This window comes from Archocentrus centrarchus, unplaced genomic scaffold (assembly GCF_007364275.1).
Source record: "Archocentrus centrarchus isolate MPI-CPG fArcCen1 unplaced genomic scaffold, fArcCen1 scaffold_50_ctg1, whole genome shotgun sequence".
Taxonomy (NCBI): Eukaryota; Metazoa; Chordata; class Actinopteri; order Cichliformes; family Cichlidae; genus Archocentrus; species Archocentrus centrarchus.
Genome location: NW_022060273.1, coordinates 1,377,800 through 1,397,428, shown reverse-complemented (window position 1 = coordinate 1,397,428; position 19,629 = coordinate 1,377,800). Strand labels below are relative to the sequence as shown.

At 39.6% G+C, this 19,629-nt stretch overlaps 1 protein-coding gene across 1 annotated transcript in view; it reads right to left on the bottom strand.

Annotated features, from left to right (window-relative positions):
- Window positions 1–1,045: 1,045 nt before the first annotated feature.
- The window catches only part of shtn1 (shootin 1), a 75,732-nt gene continuing 57,148 nt past the window's right edge, over window positions 1,046–19,629 (bottom strand). Inside the window, exons 10-16 of the mRNA XM_030725256.1 lie at window positions 13,269–13,422; window positions 12,901–13,015; window positions 12,130–12,212; window positions 9,357–9,460; window positions 7,513–7,563; window positions 6,993–7,110; window positions 1,046–1,748 (exon numbers count right to left, since the gene is read on the bottom strand). Coding sequence (XP_030581116.1) covers window positions 7,000–7,110; window positions 7,513–7,563; window positions 9,357–9,460; window positions 12,130–12,212; window positions 12,901–13,015; window positions 13,269–13,422 — 618 coding nt within the window. The 3' untranslated portion in view covers window positions 1,046–1,748; window positions 6,993–6,999. The remainder of the gene's footprint in view (window positions 1,749–6,992; window positions 7,111–7,512; window positions 7,564–9,356; window positions 9,461–12,129; window positions 12,213–12,900; window positions 13,016–13,268; window positions 13,423–19,629) is intronic.

Sequence of the window (19,629 nt, the reverse complement as noted above, 5' to 3'; positions counted from 1 at the left end):
TTCTGATAGGTGGAAAAACACAACACATCAACCAATCAGAAAAATTATATGTTAATGTATGGCATTTGGTTGCTGAGCAACAGGTGAAAGTTTTGGGACAGTTTTGGGACAGACAGTGATATTAAATAGTAAGTTTTGAAATTTGAGTGATTTGTGGCATGTAGGATGTTTGGAATTGGTGTGTGTAGTGTAGTGTGTTTAGTGTGCTGTGTAGTCATGGACAAGGCAGATGCTGCCAAAAAGCCACCAAAGGCAGACTCAAATGTAAACACTGTCTCCAGGGGTTCAACAGGAGAAGTGTCACACCTGGAAGTATCAGGCCTGTGATGTGCACCGCTGTCTTGTGGTGGACAGTGACTGTTTACTGGAGTGGCACAAATAATTTTTGTGGCATCTTATTGTGACACCTGATTATTCTGTAAATAGTTGTATAAAAAAACACCTGAGGGATTGCCTGCATTTTAATCTAAATAGTTGTATATAACTTTGTTCTGATGTTTTCCTGCATACTTTTTTTGAAATTTACAACTTATATTTGTATTTTAAGTTATTAAAATAGTAGTTAAATATTTTTGTGGTTTTCACAGTAAAAAAAAAAAAAATCAAATCTACTCAGATTTTATGTTTTCTCTGTGACTTTAGGTCCAATGTGTCACAATGAAAAATAACTGTACAGTCACACCAATACGGTGGTACTGAAATTTGTTTTTTCAAACAAAGAAATTTAAACAGTTAAGATATGAAGGTAAAATCAAATCACTAATGGCTAAATATACTTCCTTTTAATGTTTTGAGCAGTGTCTATCTATCTATCTATCTATCTATCTATCTATCTATCTATCTATCTATCTATCTATCTATCTATCTATCTATCTATCTATCTATCTATCTATCTATCGATCGAGACAGAGGGAGAGAGGGGGTGAGAGGTGTGCCCAAACTTTGTCTGACCCTTGAAACCATATCCATGGCTACTTTGCAAAGCATGCTGTGTTGGCCATTTAAATAAATGACAAATGACTCCCTGGTACATGTATTCACTGGGCTAGGAGTTCTGTTTATCATCTTTTAAAGAAGTCAAGAGACCACAAGCATGTCAGTTTCTTAAGTGACAGCAGGTAGAGCGAACTGCAGGGTGGATACAGAAAAACAGGATGCAGCACCCAACATAAAATGGCTTTGAGTGAGTGAGGGGAACAATTGGAAACAAAATCTATCACAGAGGCCTGTAATTGCTTGCTGGGAGGCTACAAGTTTAAAACACGTCTAGACAGAACAATTTGGAGACATACTTTGCTTTGGCAAAAGTTCAAGGCTATGACACCAGCTCCACCACTTGTCATAATGCAAAACAATGATTTGGGCTTTTATTAAAGGGGCTGAATGAAATCTGGAAAGGTGGTATGAGGTACACGTTTTTCATTTTACTGGAATCAAACTGCCTAGTGTAAATAACTAACTCACTTGAGCACTTGTGCAACCTCTGGCTTGATTCATATCCACAGGAACTCCTCTGATTTCCATTGTGACAGAGAAATCCACCAAGAATCCATTTGACTGTATTCTGAGTCAGTAACACAGTCCCATGTTATTTTAAATGTATACTCATACAATAGAATAAAAGGTTGGATAATGATGCTGAATAGTAATCTTCTGTCACCCAGATCCATTCTGTACATGTGAATCCTCAAGCGAGGCCGGAGCTCAGTTGGGGATACCTCTCACACTGCACAGAAGAAGATGCTGACCTGCACAAAGAGACACACAGTCGTTAAACCAATCTGCAGCATCACCTTTCACACAGGCTACAGCAGGTAAGAATGACTATGCTGAGAATCTGTCAAAGAGGACACCATGACAAGTTGAACTCACAGTGTGTTCCTTTGCATGTGAAACAAAGTAACAGCAAGCCATAAACAAAGACACTCTGCTCTAAAAGATCAATTTCTCTTTCATCCTTTTTTAAAAAAAAATAATGGTGAATGGGCCACTACTTACAGTGTTTAACAAATTTATTACGCCACACCTGCCCTAAATTCACAGGTCTTTACCAAAATCAATTTTTATATTTCTGTAATCCCTAATCAATGAATATGTGCAAGCTCTTTGATCAAAATGATAAAGGCAAATTGGTCCTGGGTGAGAGGCCAGACAAATATCAATTCCAATGACCCTCATGGCAGATACAACAAAGGAAAAGTTTACCTTGCCCAGGATAGGATTACTGGGGCCCCACTCTGGAGTCTGACCTGGGGAGGGAGCTCACAGGACAGCGCTTGCCTGGCCCAACCTGGCCTAGGGCGGGCTCAGAGGAGACATGAGCCCGCCCTCCTGTAGGCCCATCACCTGCAGGAGACACCATAGGGGTTGGATGCAGTGTGTCAGGTGAAGGCCAAGGGCGGCGGCCCTGGTGGACCAATCCCTGGCTATCAAGACTCGATTTTGGGACGTGGAACATCACCTCTCTCAGAAGCCTAAGCTAGGGCATGAGGTTGAGAGATACTGGCTATATATAGTTGGGCTCACCTCAACATGCAGCCTGGGTTCTGGACGCTGTTTCAGTTGTTGAAGGCTGTCTTGGTTGACACGCCTGTGCTACATTGTGTGGAGATCTGAGGCGGTGCCACTGAATTGGCAGACTGGGGTGGTGGTTCCTATCTTTAAGAAGGGGGGTTGAAGGGTGTGCTCCAACTACTGGGGGGATCACACTCCTCAGCCTCCCTGGGAAGGTATACAGGTGCTGGTCATAAAATTAGAATATCATGAAAAAGTTGATTTATTTCAGTAATTCCATTCAAAAAAGTGAAACTTGTATATTATATTCATTCATTACACACAGACTGATATATTCCAAATGAATGGAATTACTGAAATGAATCAACTTTTTCATGATATTCTAATTTTATGACCAGCACCTGTATGCCAGGGTGCTGGAAATGATGGTTCATCCGTTAGTCAAACCTTGGATTAAAGAAGAACAATGCAGTTTTTGTCCTGGTTGCAGAACACTGGACCAGCTCTTTATTCTCTTAAGGATATTTGAGTGTGTGTGGGATTTTCCCCATCCAGTCTGCATGTGCTTTGTGGACCTAGAGAAGGCATTCTACCGCATCCTGTGTGGGGTGCTGTGGGAGTATGGGGTGTTTGGCGTGTTGTTACAGGCCATTCAGTCCCTGTACAGCTGCAGCTAGAGCTTGGTCCACATTGCCAGTAATAAGTCAGACTTGCTTCTGGTAGGTGTCGGACTCTGCCAGGCCTGCCCTTTTTCACCGATTCTGTTCATAATTTTTTATGGACAGAATTTCAAGGCATAGCCAAGTGGTGGAAGGTTTCCACCTTGGTGGCCTCAGAATCTCATCGCCCCTTTACTAATCTCATCTCTGCTTTTTGCAGATGAGGTCATTATCCTCAACTGGAAAAAGGTGGAGTGCACACTCCGGGTCAGGGATGGGTTGCTGTTTCAAGTGAAGGAGTTTAAGGCCCTGTTTACATGAGAACGTTTTCAGATGAAAACAAAAAAGTTTTGATGTGTTTCAGCCTCCAGTTTAGATGAGAACGGCATGAAAACGATACTTTTTGAAAATGGGTTCCAGAGTGGAGCGTTTTCAAACTGCTACGGTTTCCATTTCAATGTAAACGGGCGAAAATGCTACTTTTTGAAAACAGGGGTACTGGCACATGTGAACAATGGTTGCAACTCCTACATCCACACTGCCAACTTGTGGCCCAGCAATGGGAACTACAGTGTTTTTAATGTCTTGTGTTTTCGTGTAAATGGAGATCATTTTTGAAACATTTCCATCTGAACGTGTTACTTTTCAAAAACAGAAACGACAGTTTCCACTGAAAACATACTTGTGTAAATGGAGCCTCACTATCCCAGGGTCTTGTTCACGAGGGAGGGGGGAAGGGAGGGGGAGATTGGCAGATGATGCTGCGGCTGCAGTGATGTGGACACTGCAACAGTCCATTGTGGTCAAACGTGAAGTGGTAAATTTACTGGTCAGTCTATGTTCCTACCCTCACCCATGGTCACAAGCTTTGGGTAGTGACTGAAAGAATGAGATTGTGGATACAAGCAACAGAAATCAGCTTCCCCCGAAGAGTGGCTGGCCTCTCCCTTAGATATAGGGTGAGGAGTGCAGGAATCCGGGAGGGGCTCAGAGAACAGCTGCTGCTCCTCCACATCGAAAGGAGCCTGTTGAGGTGGTTCGGGCGTCTGACTAGGATGCCTCCTGATTGCCTCTTGGGTGATGTGCTCTGGGCATGTCTTGCTGGGGGGAGGCCCTGGGTGTGTCCTGGGGCAGACTCAGGACACACTGAAGGGATTGTATCACTTGGCTGGCCTGGGAACACTTTGGTGTTCCCCCAGATAAGCTGGAGGACGTGGCTGGGAAGAGAGAAGGCTAGGAGTTCTTAGGCTCCAGCCCCCATGACCCAGCCCTGGATAAGCTCAAGAAAATGGATGGATGGATGGATGGATATTTTCAATACTGGAATATAATTATTGTTATTGATGAATTTTCAAATTTACTGTTTTACAAAACAGCTGAAAAAAAATACTAAAGCACATTATTTTTTTGATTAAGATTACAAATGACAGTTATTTACTTGCATTCTTGCACAGAAATAAATTTGTTTTAGTGGTTAAATATTATGCTTGATTAATTTCTGACTTCTCAGAGCAGTCCAGTTTACCGGTTCAAATTTGGGTATGAAATCATGAATTCAGTTTGAAATTCCTCACTCCTATTCAAAACAGTAAAATGTCAAGAACTCACTGAAATGGCAAGAGTCCACATTAAAGCAGTTTGTGATGATGGTTGGTCTATAAGACAAATAGGGCAAGACGAAGTGTTGTCACAGTGTGGTCAGGTATGCTCTGCACTGTCGAGACTGGTGCTTACAAAATGCACCAAAGAAGAAGCAGAAAACAAAATTGACTGAAGCAAATGTCAGGCACCTCGGACAACTGCTTACTAATGCTAATGGCCATGCTCACTTGTTGATTGTGGTGATAATGAACTGTTCTGATAGCAAACCAAAATTCTCAACAATCAGCCACTAGCTGGAACACCGATAAGTTCAGTTTTATCTGAATTTAGAAGCAGGAAATTAGAGGTCATCCAGGCCTTAATGTCTTTAAGATATTCCTGCAGTTTAACTAATTGATGTGTGTCATCTGGCTTCATGGAAAGATAAAGCTGGGTATCATCTGCACACCAATGGAAATGTACACTATGCCTTCTAATAATACTGCCTAAAGGAAGCATGTATGATGTAAATAGAACTGGTCCTAGAACAGAAAACTTTGGAACTCCATAATTAACCTTAGTGTGTGAGACTCCCTGTTTACATGTAGAGTGGTATGCAAAAGTTTGGGTGCCCCTTAAAATTTTTAATGATTTTCCTTTATAAATCATTGGTTGTTCAGATCAGCAGTTTCAGTTAAATCTATCATATACTGTAGCAGATGAATATTTGAGAAGTGAAATGAAGTTTATAGGATTTACAGAAAGTGTGCAATAATTATTTAACAAAATTATGCAGGTGCATAAGAGATTGACTTATAATTAGCTACAACAGCTGGTTCAAGTGATCGCTTTTGAAGCAATGGATTAAAATTACTGCCACCTTAAAGGCCTGTGGTACGTAGCCCATTAAGAGAGATAGATTGATCATATCTAAGATCGAAGCATTAATTATTGGTAGAATTTCTGTGAGCAGTCGTGTTGGAAAAGGGTATAACAGATATGCTGATGGTTTGAAGGAAGTAATAACTGAAGTTAACTCAGAAAGATCACTCGCAGAGAAAGAGTCTAAATAAATATCAGTAGTATTGAAAGTGTGAATAGGGACTACTTAATTGTTTCAGCTTGTTATTTGCCTAACAAATGACAACATAATTTTTAGTTTTAAACAAGCTTTTGACAGATTTCTAAAATATTTTTATTTTCTTGTATTTATGATAGAGTCCATTAATTTGTTAAGCACTGTATATAGCACCTTTCTATTGAGTCGAGTACTCACGTCTCATTCACCTGATGATCCCAATCTACGTCTAAGTGCTTTCTAACATTCACATTCACACACACTCAAACTGCAATGGATGCATTAGAGGCAACTTGGGGTTCAGCATCTTACCCAAGGATACGGAGTATCCTGAATGAGCCAGTAATTCGGTTTGGACTGAATTTAGTGATTCTGTTTTATTATTAAGCACAGGGCTGTCTCCAAACAGTTGACTAAACATTGGTAGATACAAACACTGTTTGTACAAACATGTCTTACCATTTGAACCATGTAATTAGCCTGTTCTCCATGCTAAATAGCTAACATAGTGAGGTTCATGCCTCGCTGAAGTCATGAACCTCACTACACATTTTTTAAATCAAATACTAAAGAAGGATCCATGTTGAATTTTACTTGAGCATAGTAGTTCCAGCAAACTCATCTGTTTATTTTTCCTAAAAAAAAAAATTGTATTCATTAACTTTAGTTTCAGTTTATATTTTTAATTTGGTTGTCTATGCTAAGCAGTTTGAGGACCCTCATGACAGACTGTCAATATCTTTGTTGGTTGTGGCGACACATTCACCATTGCTGTTTCACTGCTGTCTCAACAGGCTGCATGCTGTGTGCACCTGTGAAATTTACATTTATGGGTTTTTTTAATCATGATTTGGATTTTGTTTACAATGTAGCACAGACTGTTTCTCAGCCTTTATGATGCAAAAAATATGCTGAGTGTTGAAATGGTTAACTCTTGTAACTGTGTGACAACTATTCGATTACCTGGCTTGACTTGACTGTAATCTCTGGTCTTGGAGGATCATACTTCAGTGAAAAAAAATCTGTACATTCTTATGTTTCTTTTTGAGCTAATGAGGCTGCTTGGTGATGTGTTAGATTAAAATAAACTACCGATTGAGTGACGAGACAAGTGATCAGGATGAATGACTGATCAGTAATGATCATGTCAAGTGTCTCACCACTGTGTTAGGACTCCAGCACATCCCGTCGTCTCAGCAGGACCCTCTGCAGCTCGTCGTCATGGGTTGTTGTTGGAGATACTACCTTTGGTTGGTGGAAGGTTCTATTAAAATTCCCCTGGCAGTTCAACAAAAACACAGACAAATACAGATCAGGGAAAAGAACTATAAAGGAGCAAATGCATCTTAAAACATGGAGGTATATGAGGAAATTGTTTTATCTGCCTCTTCTTTACATCTGACTTCAACAGCAGAGGATATGTAATTAAGTATACTAGAACAGATTATGCTAGTCTTCATCTTGTATATTTAACATGTAGGTATCCTAATTAACTTCTTTAACTTTGCACCAGTACTTTAATCTCTTGACTTGTTAGTATATTTTGACGTTAAATTGTATTGCAAGCATATCTTTATATGCTATCAAAAACAAAGTCTCTCCTGATGTGGAAACACAGTGAAAGTTCAACTAGTAAAATATGGCTTGTGAGGATGTTTGATTTTTTTAAAGTCCCATTACCATGATTCCTTTAAGTTCCTGAATGGCAGAATTAGAGGGCAGCCTCTCCATCTGATAAAAGGAAAATAGGAGGGAAAAAATGGGTTTGGTAAATAAACAGCAGTCTGACACATTATACTTATTTTTCCTCATTCAGCACTTAGAGGCTAAACTGCACCTCTTACCACAAAGATGAGACACTGTAACCAAGCATGAGGAAGTATGCTTTCTACAAGAAGCAAATATGTCAACACACAATCATTTTGAGTCACGCCAATTTTCCCATCCTCATTATTTATAATTACCTTGTAGAGCAGGTCCTAATGCTATCTAATTTGGCTGAGTTGTTGAGGCGGAGGAACAAGCAGACTAAAAGATGTCTTTGCCATATGTCATGTTTTATCAAAACAACAAGCTCTTAGATAATTCCCTACACTGATGGATTTAAGAGCCCTGAACAATATATGCTCAATGTACAAAAAAACTCACTCAGGTCTCAGAACAGTGGACGTCTGTAGCTGGTGGTTTAGTTCAGCAATTTTAGCAAAGATGAGAAGTCATTTTCTGCTACATTCGCACACATCCATTATCCTTCCAGCCATGTATCCATGGTGCTCACCTTTCATGTTTTTATGTCTTATGTCTGTCTTTTTGTGAAATGTCTACATAGTCTAAGCTTTTCTTCTTACTCTCTGTAGGTGACACTCTTTTCTTTGTTTGTCTAACAAATTCTTTTGCTGCTGAGTCCAAATAAAAAGTACATGTAAAACACACACACACTGTGATCCATGAGACACGGAGGGTTCACATTTGCAAACATAAAGCTTTGCACCTTCAGAGTGTGTTCATCAACTGTTCATATTATGAACTTCATCACAGTTTAAGAAGTTTATTGCTCAAATTGAAATCCACCCCTCTAACAAACCAATATTAACCTCAAGATGGCTTCATCACTGAAACTGTATCTCAATCACAGCGACTTAGGACCTGTGATACATTTTGTATTGACTTAATATAATATTGATTGAGCTTAATATACCTCACATTTTTTTGTAACCCACTTCTACAATCTCTCTCTGTCTTCTAACTTGTGATCTCATTCACATTTAGCTTAATTGAGTTATTTTGAACACTGAATTGAACTTTTGCACAGTAAGTTTATAATGCCTTTCTCATATATCAGCCAGACTATCTTGGAGAGTAAGGATTCTCCAGTCTCAGCACACAATGAGATAGCTCACACAACGGAAAGATCCAACAGTTTCTGTTAGATGCTTAGTGCTTCATTTTGGAAAAACAAAGACAAAGTCATATTAAACTCTGGCTAATCATGTTCACAGATACTCTGCAATAAGAGAATCACATTTATTTTTAAAAACAAACTCAGTAATAAGAAAAGATTTGGCACCCCTTATTCTCTTCCTTAAAAAACGTAGCAAACTCAAACTCCATCCCTACAGTAACTTAGACTGCAGGAAGTCTTGATTTAAAGAGTAGTTCCTCAGGTGATGATCGGTAAGTAAACTGTCATGTTGGGTTCTTTGAAGTTTGTTTAAAAACATGAAAAATAATTCTGTTTGCTGACTCTTTAAAAGACTTCAGTCTTAATCACCAAAGATTTCATGTGAACATATTTTACAATATAGAGACAGGAGCGTGGTACAGCCTCTGCACTGGTTTAAGAATACACCTGCAGTACAAATTAATCTGAACTTGATTTTTTTTTGGTGTTCAAGTACAACAAGAATGGCACACTGCCTGCCAGACAATGTTTCTGTATTACCAACTGTTACTGACAGTTAACACCATGAAAATGGAGGTTAAAAGCTTCCATGAACTGACTTTAAAATGATCGCTGAACTTACCTGTCTCCTGGCCCTGTTAGATGACTGGCTGACAGGTCGAAGTTGAACCCCTTTCTTAATCCTTTGCATCATTTCCTCCACTGCCTGCTGCCTGACATCCACTTCTGTTAGCAAGTGAGCGATACACACACACACACACACACACACACACACACACACACACACACACACACACACACACACACACACACAGAGTCTGGTAAAAGGCAGAAATCTCTTGCTGTGGAAATCTTTTTATAGTATTTCCGTTAGCTGTGGAAGATTACAAAACACCTTGAACCTGGAGCAGGACCAGAGTGAGACCTGAGGACAGAGGCAGAGAATTTGGCCAAAGCAAACAAGAGAAACTGATTTCACCACCAGGCTTGAAGCTTTAGTTTTTTTTCACAGAGATCATATTTAATGACTCCACCAGCACTAGATTAGGAACACTGCCAAAAATTGTAGTGAGTTTAAATGATTTTGAGAGGTATGAAGCATGGTGTAATTCAAAGGCATCATTAGCTCTGCAACTGAAAGAGAGTTAATTCAGATTAAAAACCTAAAAATGCAAAAGGCCCCGGGACTGATTGATGAATTTTTTTTGTTGGTTTTTTTTTTTGTTTGTTTCTTTGGTTTTTTTGGTAGCGTGTGGGGGGGCTTTTTCCTCTTAATTCTGCATTAAACATCAGTCTGTTCTGCATTACTGGGATTTCTGGAGGTTGATTTGGCTAACAATTAATTGTTACTAATCTTGCTAATTTCCAAATATTCAAAGTACATCTGTAGAGTCCAGGGCCTTTGTGGTGGGTAAGGTTACCAGATTTATTCTAGAATCCATTTTGACTCTCTGTGTAAAAACACACACTATTCAACAATTTTTCATCCTTAAATTTTCAAAGGACAAAAAATGTAATTCTACAATAATGCTGCCCATTCGCAAAGCAATGTGAATATTTAATTTTCTAACATCGAACATTCAGTGGCACACACAAAGGAACAATTGCCACTTAAGATGTCTTTAAAATGTCACACAAAGACTATTTTGTGTTAAAGTAATCGTAAAATATTTTTCTCCAGTACTCAAAAGGAGACTATTATTCAGGTGTCAGAGTAGAAGATCCTTGGGTTGCACCTATTCAGCCTTGTGTGTAATTCCAACAAATTCCCCGTGCGTAGTGCTCAATTCAGGCATCACATATTCAAAAACTATTTTAAAAAATGAGGGCACAGTATAACCTATTCAGTCAACACAGATGTCCTACCTGCTCTAACAAGTCAAGGCTTCCAATTTCTCTGCACAAATTGAAGAATTTAACATCCTGACCTAACAGGCCAATGATGAAGATTTAAAGTTTGAATTTCTCATGCACCATTTGGCACATTTGTTCATTCTTCTACACGCGTGTAGAAGAACGAAATTTGAAAAGCAAAATTAGAATTCAAAACCGGAACTCCTACACTGAAACACAATGAAAGAAAATAGCAGAAGAGAATGAAATACAAAATTAACATGCATCACATATGTGCTTGTTAAAAATTGTTCTCCCGTGTCTTGTCAATCAGGAAGTAAGTAAAATAATCCTTCTGACATGCATCAAAATATTTAAAAAAAAAATAATGAATTTAAAAAAGTGTTCTTACAGAAAAGTTAGAGAATAAGTATCCTAGCTAGTCTGAAGGATTTTACACATTGAATACTCATACCAAAAGAGTTGGCCTATGAATAAGGGAGGAGTAGGGATTAAAGGTACAGCATTTCTTGAAATTTTTGAAAATTAATTTAAACAAAAAAATTACAAATAAAAATAAAAAACTGAAAAGCCATCTCCCCTATTTTGCCTTACCGAGTATTTGTGCCAAGTTTCAGAAGATTTCAAACATAAATAACCAAAGAGTAGCTAATTTAGCAAAAAGTTGATCAGTCTGTCGTCAGCAGTAAAGCTAAAAATGAACCTTTGATTAAGGCAAAACAAGAAGTCCAAAAGTCCAGAAATCAAAACATAAGCAAACAGAAACGCAGTATGACAACACACCGATTAAGACAATAACAAAGGAAATAAAATGGCAATGACTAACAAAATGAAACAGGAATTAACTAAATTTGGAATCACATAAAAGAGACAAAGACTTGACAACAAGATGCAAGAAGCCACTATGGAGGCTAGAATAACCTAAAGCAGGGCTCGTCAACTCCAGGCCTCGAGAGCCCCTGTCCTGCAGGTTTTAGACGTGTCCCTGATCCAACACACCTGAATCAAATGGCTGAATTACCTCCTCAGTACGCAGTCAAGTCCTGCTAATGACTTCTATATTTGACTCAGGTGTGTTGAAGCAGAGACACATCTAAAACCGGCAGGACACCGGCTCTCGAGGCCTGGAGTTGACGAGCACTGACCTAAAGCATAAACTGCAGCAGAACTGCACTACCCTAAAAAAAAAAAATAATAATAATAATAATAATAATTGTATATATATATATATATATAATTATAATATATTATTATAATTATATTATATAATAAATGATATTTTTGTCTTTCAAACACTTTGTGTTGAAGAAAATCAACTAGCTCAAACAACTTAATACGTAAATTTCTGCTGCTACTGAAAGCCTTTACTGTATGAAACTGTGTATGCATCAAAACCATAAATTACTTTAGAAAAAAAAAATACTCCATGTTCTAAATAATGGACAGTAACCAACCTATTTACCCTAGCATTCATCATTTACCATAGTAAAAATATAGTTAATTAATTAACAGGTTAGTACAGCATTATGTTTGATGTGTACCTGGTGTCTTGGCAGAGTCCTGTTCCACCAGTGGGATGTCAGTTCTGATATCTCTTCTCTTTCGAATCAGTGACAACAGTGAGCTATATGGGAAAACACCATCCAATACATTGATCAGTTAGTTGTTGTTTAGTAGTAGTATTTAGTTAATTTATTCTGCTAGTTTCAAAGTATCCTTGTGAAGTACAGTCACCCGTTCATATAAAAGAATGGTACTGTAGATACAGGTTACCTTAGGGACAGTTGTGTGTAAACAGCAGGGATATTAGACACAGTCATAGTCATTGCAAATTTAGGCAAACAAGGCATTCCCAACCCAGCTGAGAAACTTAATCTCTCCATTAATTCCTGGGTCTACCCTTGAGTGTCAACCTAATTGGACACGCATGAAAAATCTCACCTAGAAGGTGTCAATAAGTCACTGGAAGTGGCTCCTTTCAATGCAAAGGAGTGGCTCCTTAAGATTGAGCCAACATGCCATTTGGAGGAAGCTTATTTAAGCCATTTGTATCTGTGATTTTTTCCGTCACTACTTTCAGCTCTTAAGCATAGGTGATTGTTTTTTATCAGTGCCAGGTTGAGAACAAGCAAGCTATTCCTCTCAGTCAAAGCCCTCCAGGCTTTACTGTCATTGACTACATGAGTGTGGAGGTCTCCTAGTAGAACAACTGAGTCCCACGATTTAAACACGTTTTCTTTTCCTTTCATTTCATTGTCTAATTATTCCATCACACATTGATGATGTACAGAACAAACTGTGTGTGCTCAAACCTGAGTGGGTTTGTGGCTGGAGCCAGGGCTGGAGGAGGCAGAGGTGGTGGTGGTGGGGGTGCTGGAGCTGGGGGCGGGTTGGTAGCTGCCTGAAGCTTTTTCTGAAGCTCTTCAACTGGCCCATCAGACACATCCAGTTACAGTACCAACATATCACCAAGGACAGAAAATTTTAACTATTATAGTAAGCAATAGTCTCTGAGGCTGGCAAAAGCCATGAAGAGAATCTCAAGGTCGTACTTTAAATCAGTTGGGTCCTTTTGGATTGTTGAAACCTATGCGCACAGTGTTCCCTCTACAGTGTTAATACTTCGCTGGCCTCCATACTGCACAATGCCCCTCACAGTTCCAATATTGTGTGACCTCACCTGTAAACCGCAGGTCCTTGGCCTCCAGTTCAGCCTTGGAGCATTTGTTTCGGTACTCCTTCTTCTCCTCCTCCAAGAGCTCCAGTGTGTGCCTCAATGCCATAAGTTCCCTCTGAGTTTCACAGCTCGCTACCATGTCCTCCATCTTTTTTATCTGAACATGGGCCAAGCACACACTTATTTTTCCAGAAAATCTTTGTTACCTGCTACAAAAGATCTGCACACCAGTTAAAATTCATCAGCTTAACATGTCTCTAACATGCCATATTTGGTTGAATTCTAGACAGAATTCTACATGTAGACGCAGAATTGAACTAGTTTGTTAGGCTTTAAAATGACGTGTTGGGATTTGTAATGCAGAGAGTTCATCTTTTTCATGATTTGCTACATTGCAGAACAATGCTGAGGACAAACTGAAAAAAGTATATGTGATAAAGATTTGATAAAGGTTTGGTCGCAGATCAAGATGGTGCCTCGTATGGCCGCCTCGGTACCGTGCTCTCTAGTATTATCCTGGTTTTTGCTTATTATTTGTAATTACGGATACTCAAACTCTATAACCTACTCAAGAGACGAACTGCTTAACATCAGGCAGTCAATCCCGGACAGTTTTTCTCCAGTTTTCACAAACCCAGAAAGTTTTTTGGAGACCTTAGTTGGAGGTGCAGCGGCCGTCTATGGGACATGGAAAAGACGCAGAAGAGGTAAACGCGCCGGAGCGCTTGTAAAGCTGCGACAGCGGGGATTCCGAACTGCGCTTCCATCCATTCACCTGGCGAATCTCCGCTCCTTACCCAACAAAATGGAGGAACTACATCTACTCAACAGGACAAATAAGGACTTTGCACATTCTGCTGCTCTCTGTTTTACTGAAACTTGGCTCAGCGAATCCATCCCGGACAGCGGACTACATCTGACGGGTTTCAATCTACTCCGCGCGGATCGCACGGCGGAGCTTTCGGGAAAAACCAAAGGCAGCAGAATCTGCTTCTATATTAACGAAGGTTGGTGTTTAGATGTCACAATTCTGAACAAATACTGCAGCCCAAACCTGGAATCATTATTCATAAACTGTAAACCCTTTTATTCACCGTGGGAGTTTTCCTCTTTTATCCTGGTCGGTGTTTACATCCCACCTCAGGCAAACACGAGTCATTCACTACAGACTCTAGCTGAACAAATAACTGTACTGGAACTGAAACACCCAGACTCACTTTTTATAATACTTGGGGATTTTAACAAAGCAAAATTAAACCGTGAACTGCCAAAATATAAACAGCATATTAATATTCCCACCAGGGAAAATAATACATTGGATCACTGCTATACAGTACTTAAAAACTCATATCGCTCTGTTCCCCGGGCAGCTTTGGGACATTCTGATCACTGCCTGGTTCATCTCATTCCAACATACAGGCAAAAGCTAAAATCTGCAAAGCCTGTTGTCAAAACTGTGAAGAAATGGACCAGGGAGGCAAAACAAGAACTGCAGGACTGTTTTGACTCTACCGATTGGAGTGTCTTTGAAGCTGCTACTGAAAATCTGGACGAACTGACTGACACTGTGACATCCTACATCAGTTTTTGTGAAGATATGTGTGTGCCAACCAAGACCTTTCGCACATACAGTAAGAATAAACCATGGTTCAGCGCCAAGTTAAAACAGCTTCATCAGAATAAGGATGACGCCTATAGAAGTGGGGACAGAGACCTGTACAAGCAGGCCAGGAACACACTGACTAAAGAGATCAGACGGGCGAAAAGAACATACACAGAGAAACTAAAAAACAGGTTCTCAGCCAACGACCCGGCATCAGTGTGGAAAGGCCTTAAAGTCATCACAAACTACAAGAGTCCACCACCCCCTACTGAAGCAAACAAAGACCTGGCTGATGATCTCAACAGCTACTACTGTAGGTTTGAGAGAGACAAGTCTACATCTCCCACTCACTCCAGCCAGACAACAACTGCCCTCTTCACACCCTTACCCTCTCTCCCTGATCAAACTATTATCAGTCAATCTACTGGAATGACAATACATGAAAAGGAGGTGAGCCAGCTTTTCAGGAGACAAAAGATCAGGAAGGCACCAGGTCCAGACGGTGTCTCCCCCTCCTGCCTCAAAACCTGACCAGTTGGCTCCGGTCTTCACGCAGATCTTCAACAAATCCTTAGAACTGTGTGAAGTCCCCTCCTGTTTCAAAAAATCCACCATCATTCCAGTACCAAAGAAACCCTCCATCACTGGATTAAATGACTAAAGGCCTGTCGCACTGACGTCTGTAGTAATGAAGTCCTTTGAACGTCTGGTGTTGGCTCACCTGAAGAATGTCACAGGACTCCTGCTGGACCCCCTGCAGTTTGCCTACCGAGCAAACAGGTCAGTGGATGATGCTGTTAACATGGGACTGCACTACATCCTACAACACCTTGACAGCCCAGGGACATATGCTAGGATCCTGTTCGTTGACTTCAGCTCTGCGTTTAACACCATAAAACCCGATATCCTCTCCTCCAAACTCTCTCAGCTCACCGTACCTCCTGCCATCTGTCAGTGGATCACCAGCTTCCTGACAGACAGAACACAGCAAGTGAGGCTGAGGGAAATCACTTCAGATACACTGTCAACCAGCACTGGAGCTCCACAAGGATGTGTCCTGTCCCCACTGCTCTTCTCCCTCTACACCAACGACTGCACATCGACAGACCCGACAGTTAAACTCGTTAAGTTTGCGGATGACACAACAGTCATCGGACTCATACACGATGGTGACGAGTCTGCATATCGGCGGGAGGTTGAACGGCTGGTGCTCTGGTGCAGTCAGAACAACCTGGAGTTAAACACGCTTAAGACTGTGGAGATGACAGTGGACTTCAGAAGACACCCCTCATCAATGATTCCCCTCACTATAACCAACAGCCCTGTGACGAATGTGGAAACCTTCAAGTTTCTGGGAACCACCATCTCTCAGGACCTGAAATGGGAGCTCAACATCAGCTCCATCCTCAAAAAGGCCCAACAGAGGATGTACTTTCTGCGCCAACTGAGGAATTACGGTCTGCCGCAGGAGCTGTTGAGGCAGTTCTACTCCGCGGTTATTGAACCTGTCCTGTGCTCTTCTATTACAATCTGGTTTGGAGCAGCAACAAAACAAGACAGAAACAGACTGCAGAGAACTATTAGAACTGCTGAGAAAATCATTGGTGCTCCTCTGCCAAACCTTCAGGACTTGTTCACTTCTAGAACCAGGAAACGGGCAAAGAAAATCATCTCAGACTCCTCGCACCCTGGACACACTTTATTTCAGCTCCTTCCCTCAGGCAGGAGATACAGATCACTGTACACAAAAACCACCAGACACTCAAACAGTTTCTTTCCTCATGCCATCACACTCATTAACAGCTGATCAGTAACATTGATCTCTACACAACTGCCTAATGTTACAAACTTTGTTGTCACACTACAACGCACACCACACTTTATTTTATTTTATTATTTATTAGATTTTGGATATTGTAATTCTTAAATTACACTGCACCTTCCCTTCCCAGACCTGTATTGTATATTGTGTATTGTATATTGTGTATTGTATATTGTATAGCATTTAAGTTAAATTATAGGACACTGTATAATACTAGAGAGACACCATCAACCGGAACCAAATTCCTTGTGTGTGTAAACATACTTGGCCAAAATAAACCTGATTCTGATTCTGATTCTGATACTTCAAAGTAGCCACCTCTCCTCTGATAACACGCTTTACTTGCAACTAGCTTCATGAGGTCATCACCTGCAATGCTTTGCTGTTTGTGCTCCATCTTCACCAGTGTCTACATTCTGGGACATTCTGCTCTTTCTCCTGCTTTCATTTAGGCCTACATTTGACAAAGATGCTTGACATTGAGCAAAATGTCTAATAGCTGAAGTTGTTTCTCTCCTCAATGAAGATATAGACACTTGTGAATTATTTCTAACCTATGAAATTAATATCCATAAAAGGAAAAAAAGTGGAAAATTCCTTAAAAAACTAAGTGTTTCAGTTCTACTTTTCTGCTGAAAAAGTGCCAGTGTGCAGCATAGTGTTGGCTGTGATGGCTACAGCTCCTGTGGTGATAATTTCTCATAATTCTCATTGGGCAGCTGCCAGTTGACATCCAGTCATCCACTCCCCAACCCCAGTTCCTTAACCAGTGTTTTAATTGTTCCTCAAATTAAGGGTATGGTTCACCTCCACCCCAGAACCAGAAGAGATCAGTGATCCCTCTCAGCTCTAATTGTTTTCCATCAGTGCCAGAGGAGATGGGAGGGAGGTGGAGGCTATTCAGCTGCTTTTAATTATTAATCTGGCAGGTCATGGCCCCTTGGTTGTACTGCCATGGCCCATGATAATTCACCAGGCATTTCCACTCTATGTAATTAACTAGCTAAATAAGTCTTGTTTTGATGCATATGAATTAAAAACATTACACAAGTAAATTACAGAGATGGTTTGCATCCAGTATGTAATACTTTTCTTCTGTTTCATGTGTTAATGAATTACTGTCCAAGTGATTTCTGACTTTCTTCATAATCTGTTCTTATGTATCAAGAAACAAGATAGATCCTGGGTTGCCCAGTTATAAAATAACTAGGCAAAGCCAGTTATTTTATATTTAACACTGACTTTGTGTTTTATGTATATTTAACACTGTATTCCAAATTGTATTTTTTATGTATATGTAACTTCTATTATTCTTTATACTGTTAATAATTTTAACTTTGCCTTGTTTTGCAAATGTGATCAAAATATGATTATTCATTACATAGTTGCCTTGGAGGTTATGTTTTTGGTCGCATTTGCATGTGTGTATGTCATTCTGTCTTTAAACACAACAGCTCAAAACATTTTGAATGAATTCTGATAAAACTTTGTGGGAGTGTAGAGTGGAGTCATGTAAACAATTTATTACTATTAGCCTTTGTAACCCTGATCACAATTAATTAATAAGAGTAAAGCAAAAATCACTAGGCCAATATCAGAGACACTAGGAACAACAGGAATCCAGGGTGTAAGCATCAATAATGAAAAGCAACACCACAGAAAATCTGTCTCTTATTCAAGTGTGTAAATGAATGTCTGCTAGCAGATTGATCGTTGGGGCCCAATCTGTGCTCGTTTAGTTGTCTGTCCTACCACACCCTGAAGTGAAAATAAAGTCTGGGATCACGCAGGTATCCGTCCCACCATGGAATGGAAACGAAGCTCAGTCTTCAAAGAACTCTGGACAATCTCATCAAACTCGTAGGTTTCCTCGCCATCTAGTTAACCTTTTACAGGGCAAGCGACTACTTTTGGTAATTCAAATCAAATCAAATTAAAGCTTATCTGTCACATGCATGGTCATACAGGGTACAACTAGCAGTGAAATGCTTTGAAGACTATTCTTACACTATAGTCCATGATGGAGATACAAACAGAATGATTTTAAGGAATACAATCAAGAATATAATCAAAAAGTACACTGGGGTAAAATGGAGGTGGAATGATTAATAAAATATAGTCAATAAATATGTAAAAGTAACAAAATATAGATAAAATGTAGCAAGATACTAGAATATATATACCATACACTAGAAAGTGTATAGTGTAAATTTCCACACACTTTATATATGATGCCGATTTTGTGCCTCAGTGAGGTTGAGAAACATGTGGTCCTGAAGCAGTGGCCTAAGTTTGTCATAATGTGTACATTATAATGTTCTTAAAATGATCTTTTAATGAATCTGTTATAATGTTCTAAAATACATGTTTTTTCATTATATGTGGGTTTTTGTACAATTCTTGAAAATTTTTTACCACTTATGGACAAAGAACCAAATATAGAAACTTCATTGTCCTTGATTTTCTACATGAAAATGAAGCATTTTGAAAAATGTCACAAAAGTAATTAATTCTTGTTATGTCCTCCAATAACTCTAAGGCTGAAATTTTGAATTTCCAAGTATTTCAGTGAGTGCGCTATAAAAGGTTAACTGGAACTATGGAATCTCTTCTCGTCAATGGAGGTCCATCAATCCATTGTTTCCCCAGATAGAAAAAAAAACCCTGGCCTATAAACAGGTCACACAATGCAGTCACACAGCTGTGAAACAGTTACACTCACTGTAACATTTAGTATGAGCCGTGAGTATCAGTGGAACCCTTATTTCAGTTCACATCTCTCAGTTAGTTTCATTATGCAACAACCTACACTTCATAAAGAACTCAAAGAAAAATAAATACAGCAAATTGCTTACTACTGAAATATGTCTAATTTATTTACTTAAATCACAAAATTACTTTTTTCTAGCCAGCACTTCACCTTACATCCACAAAGGTCT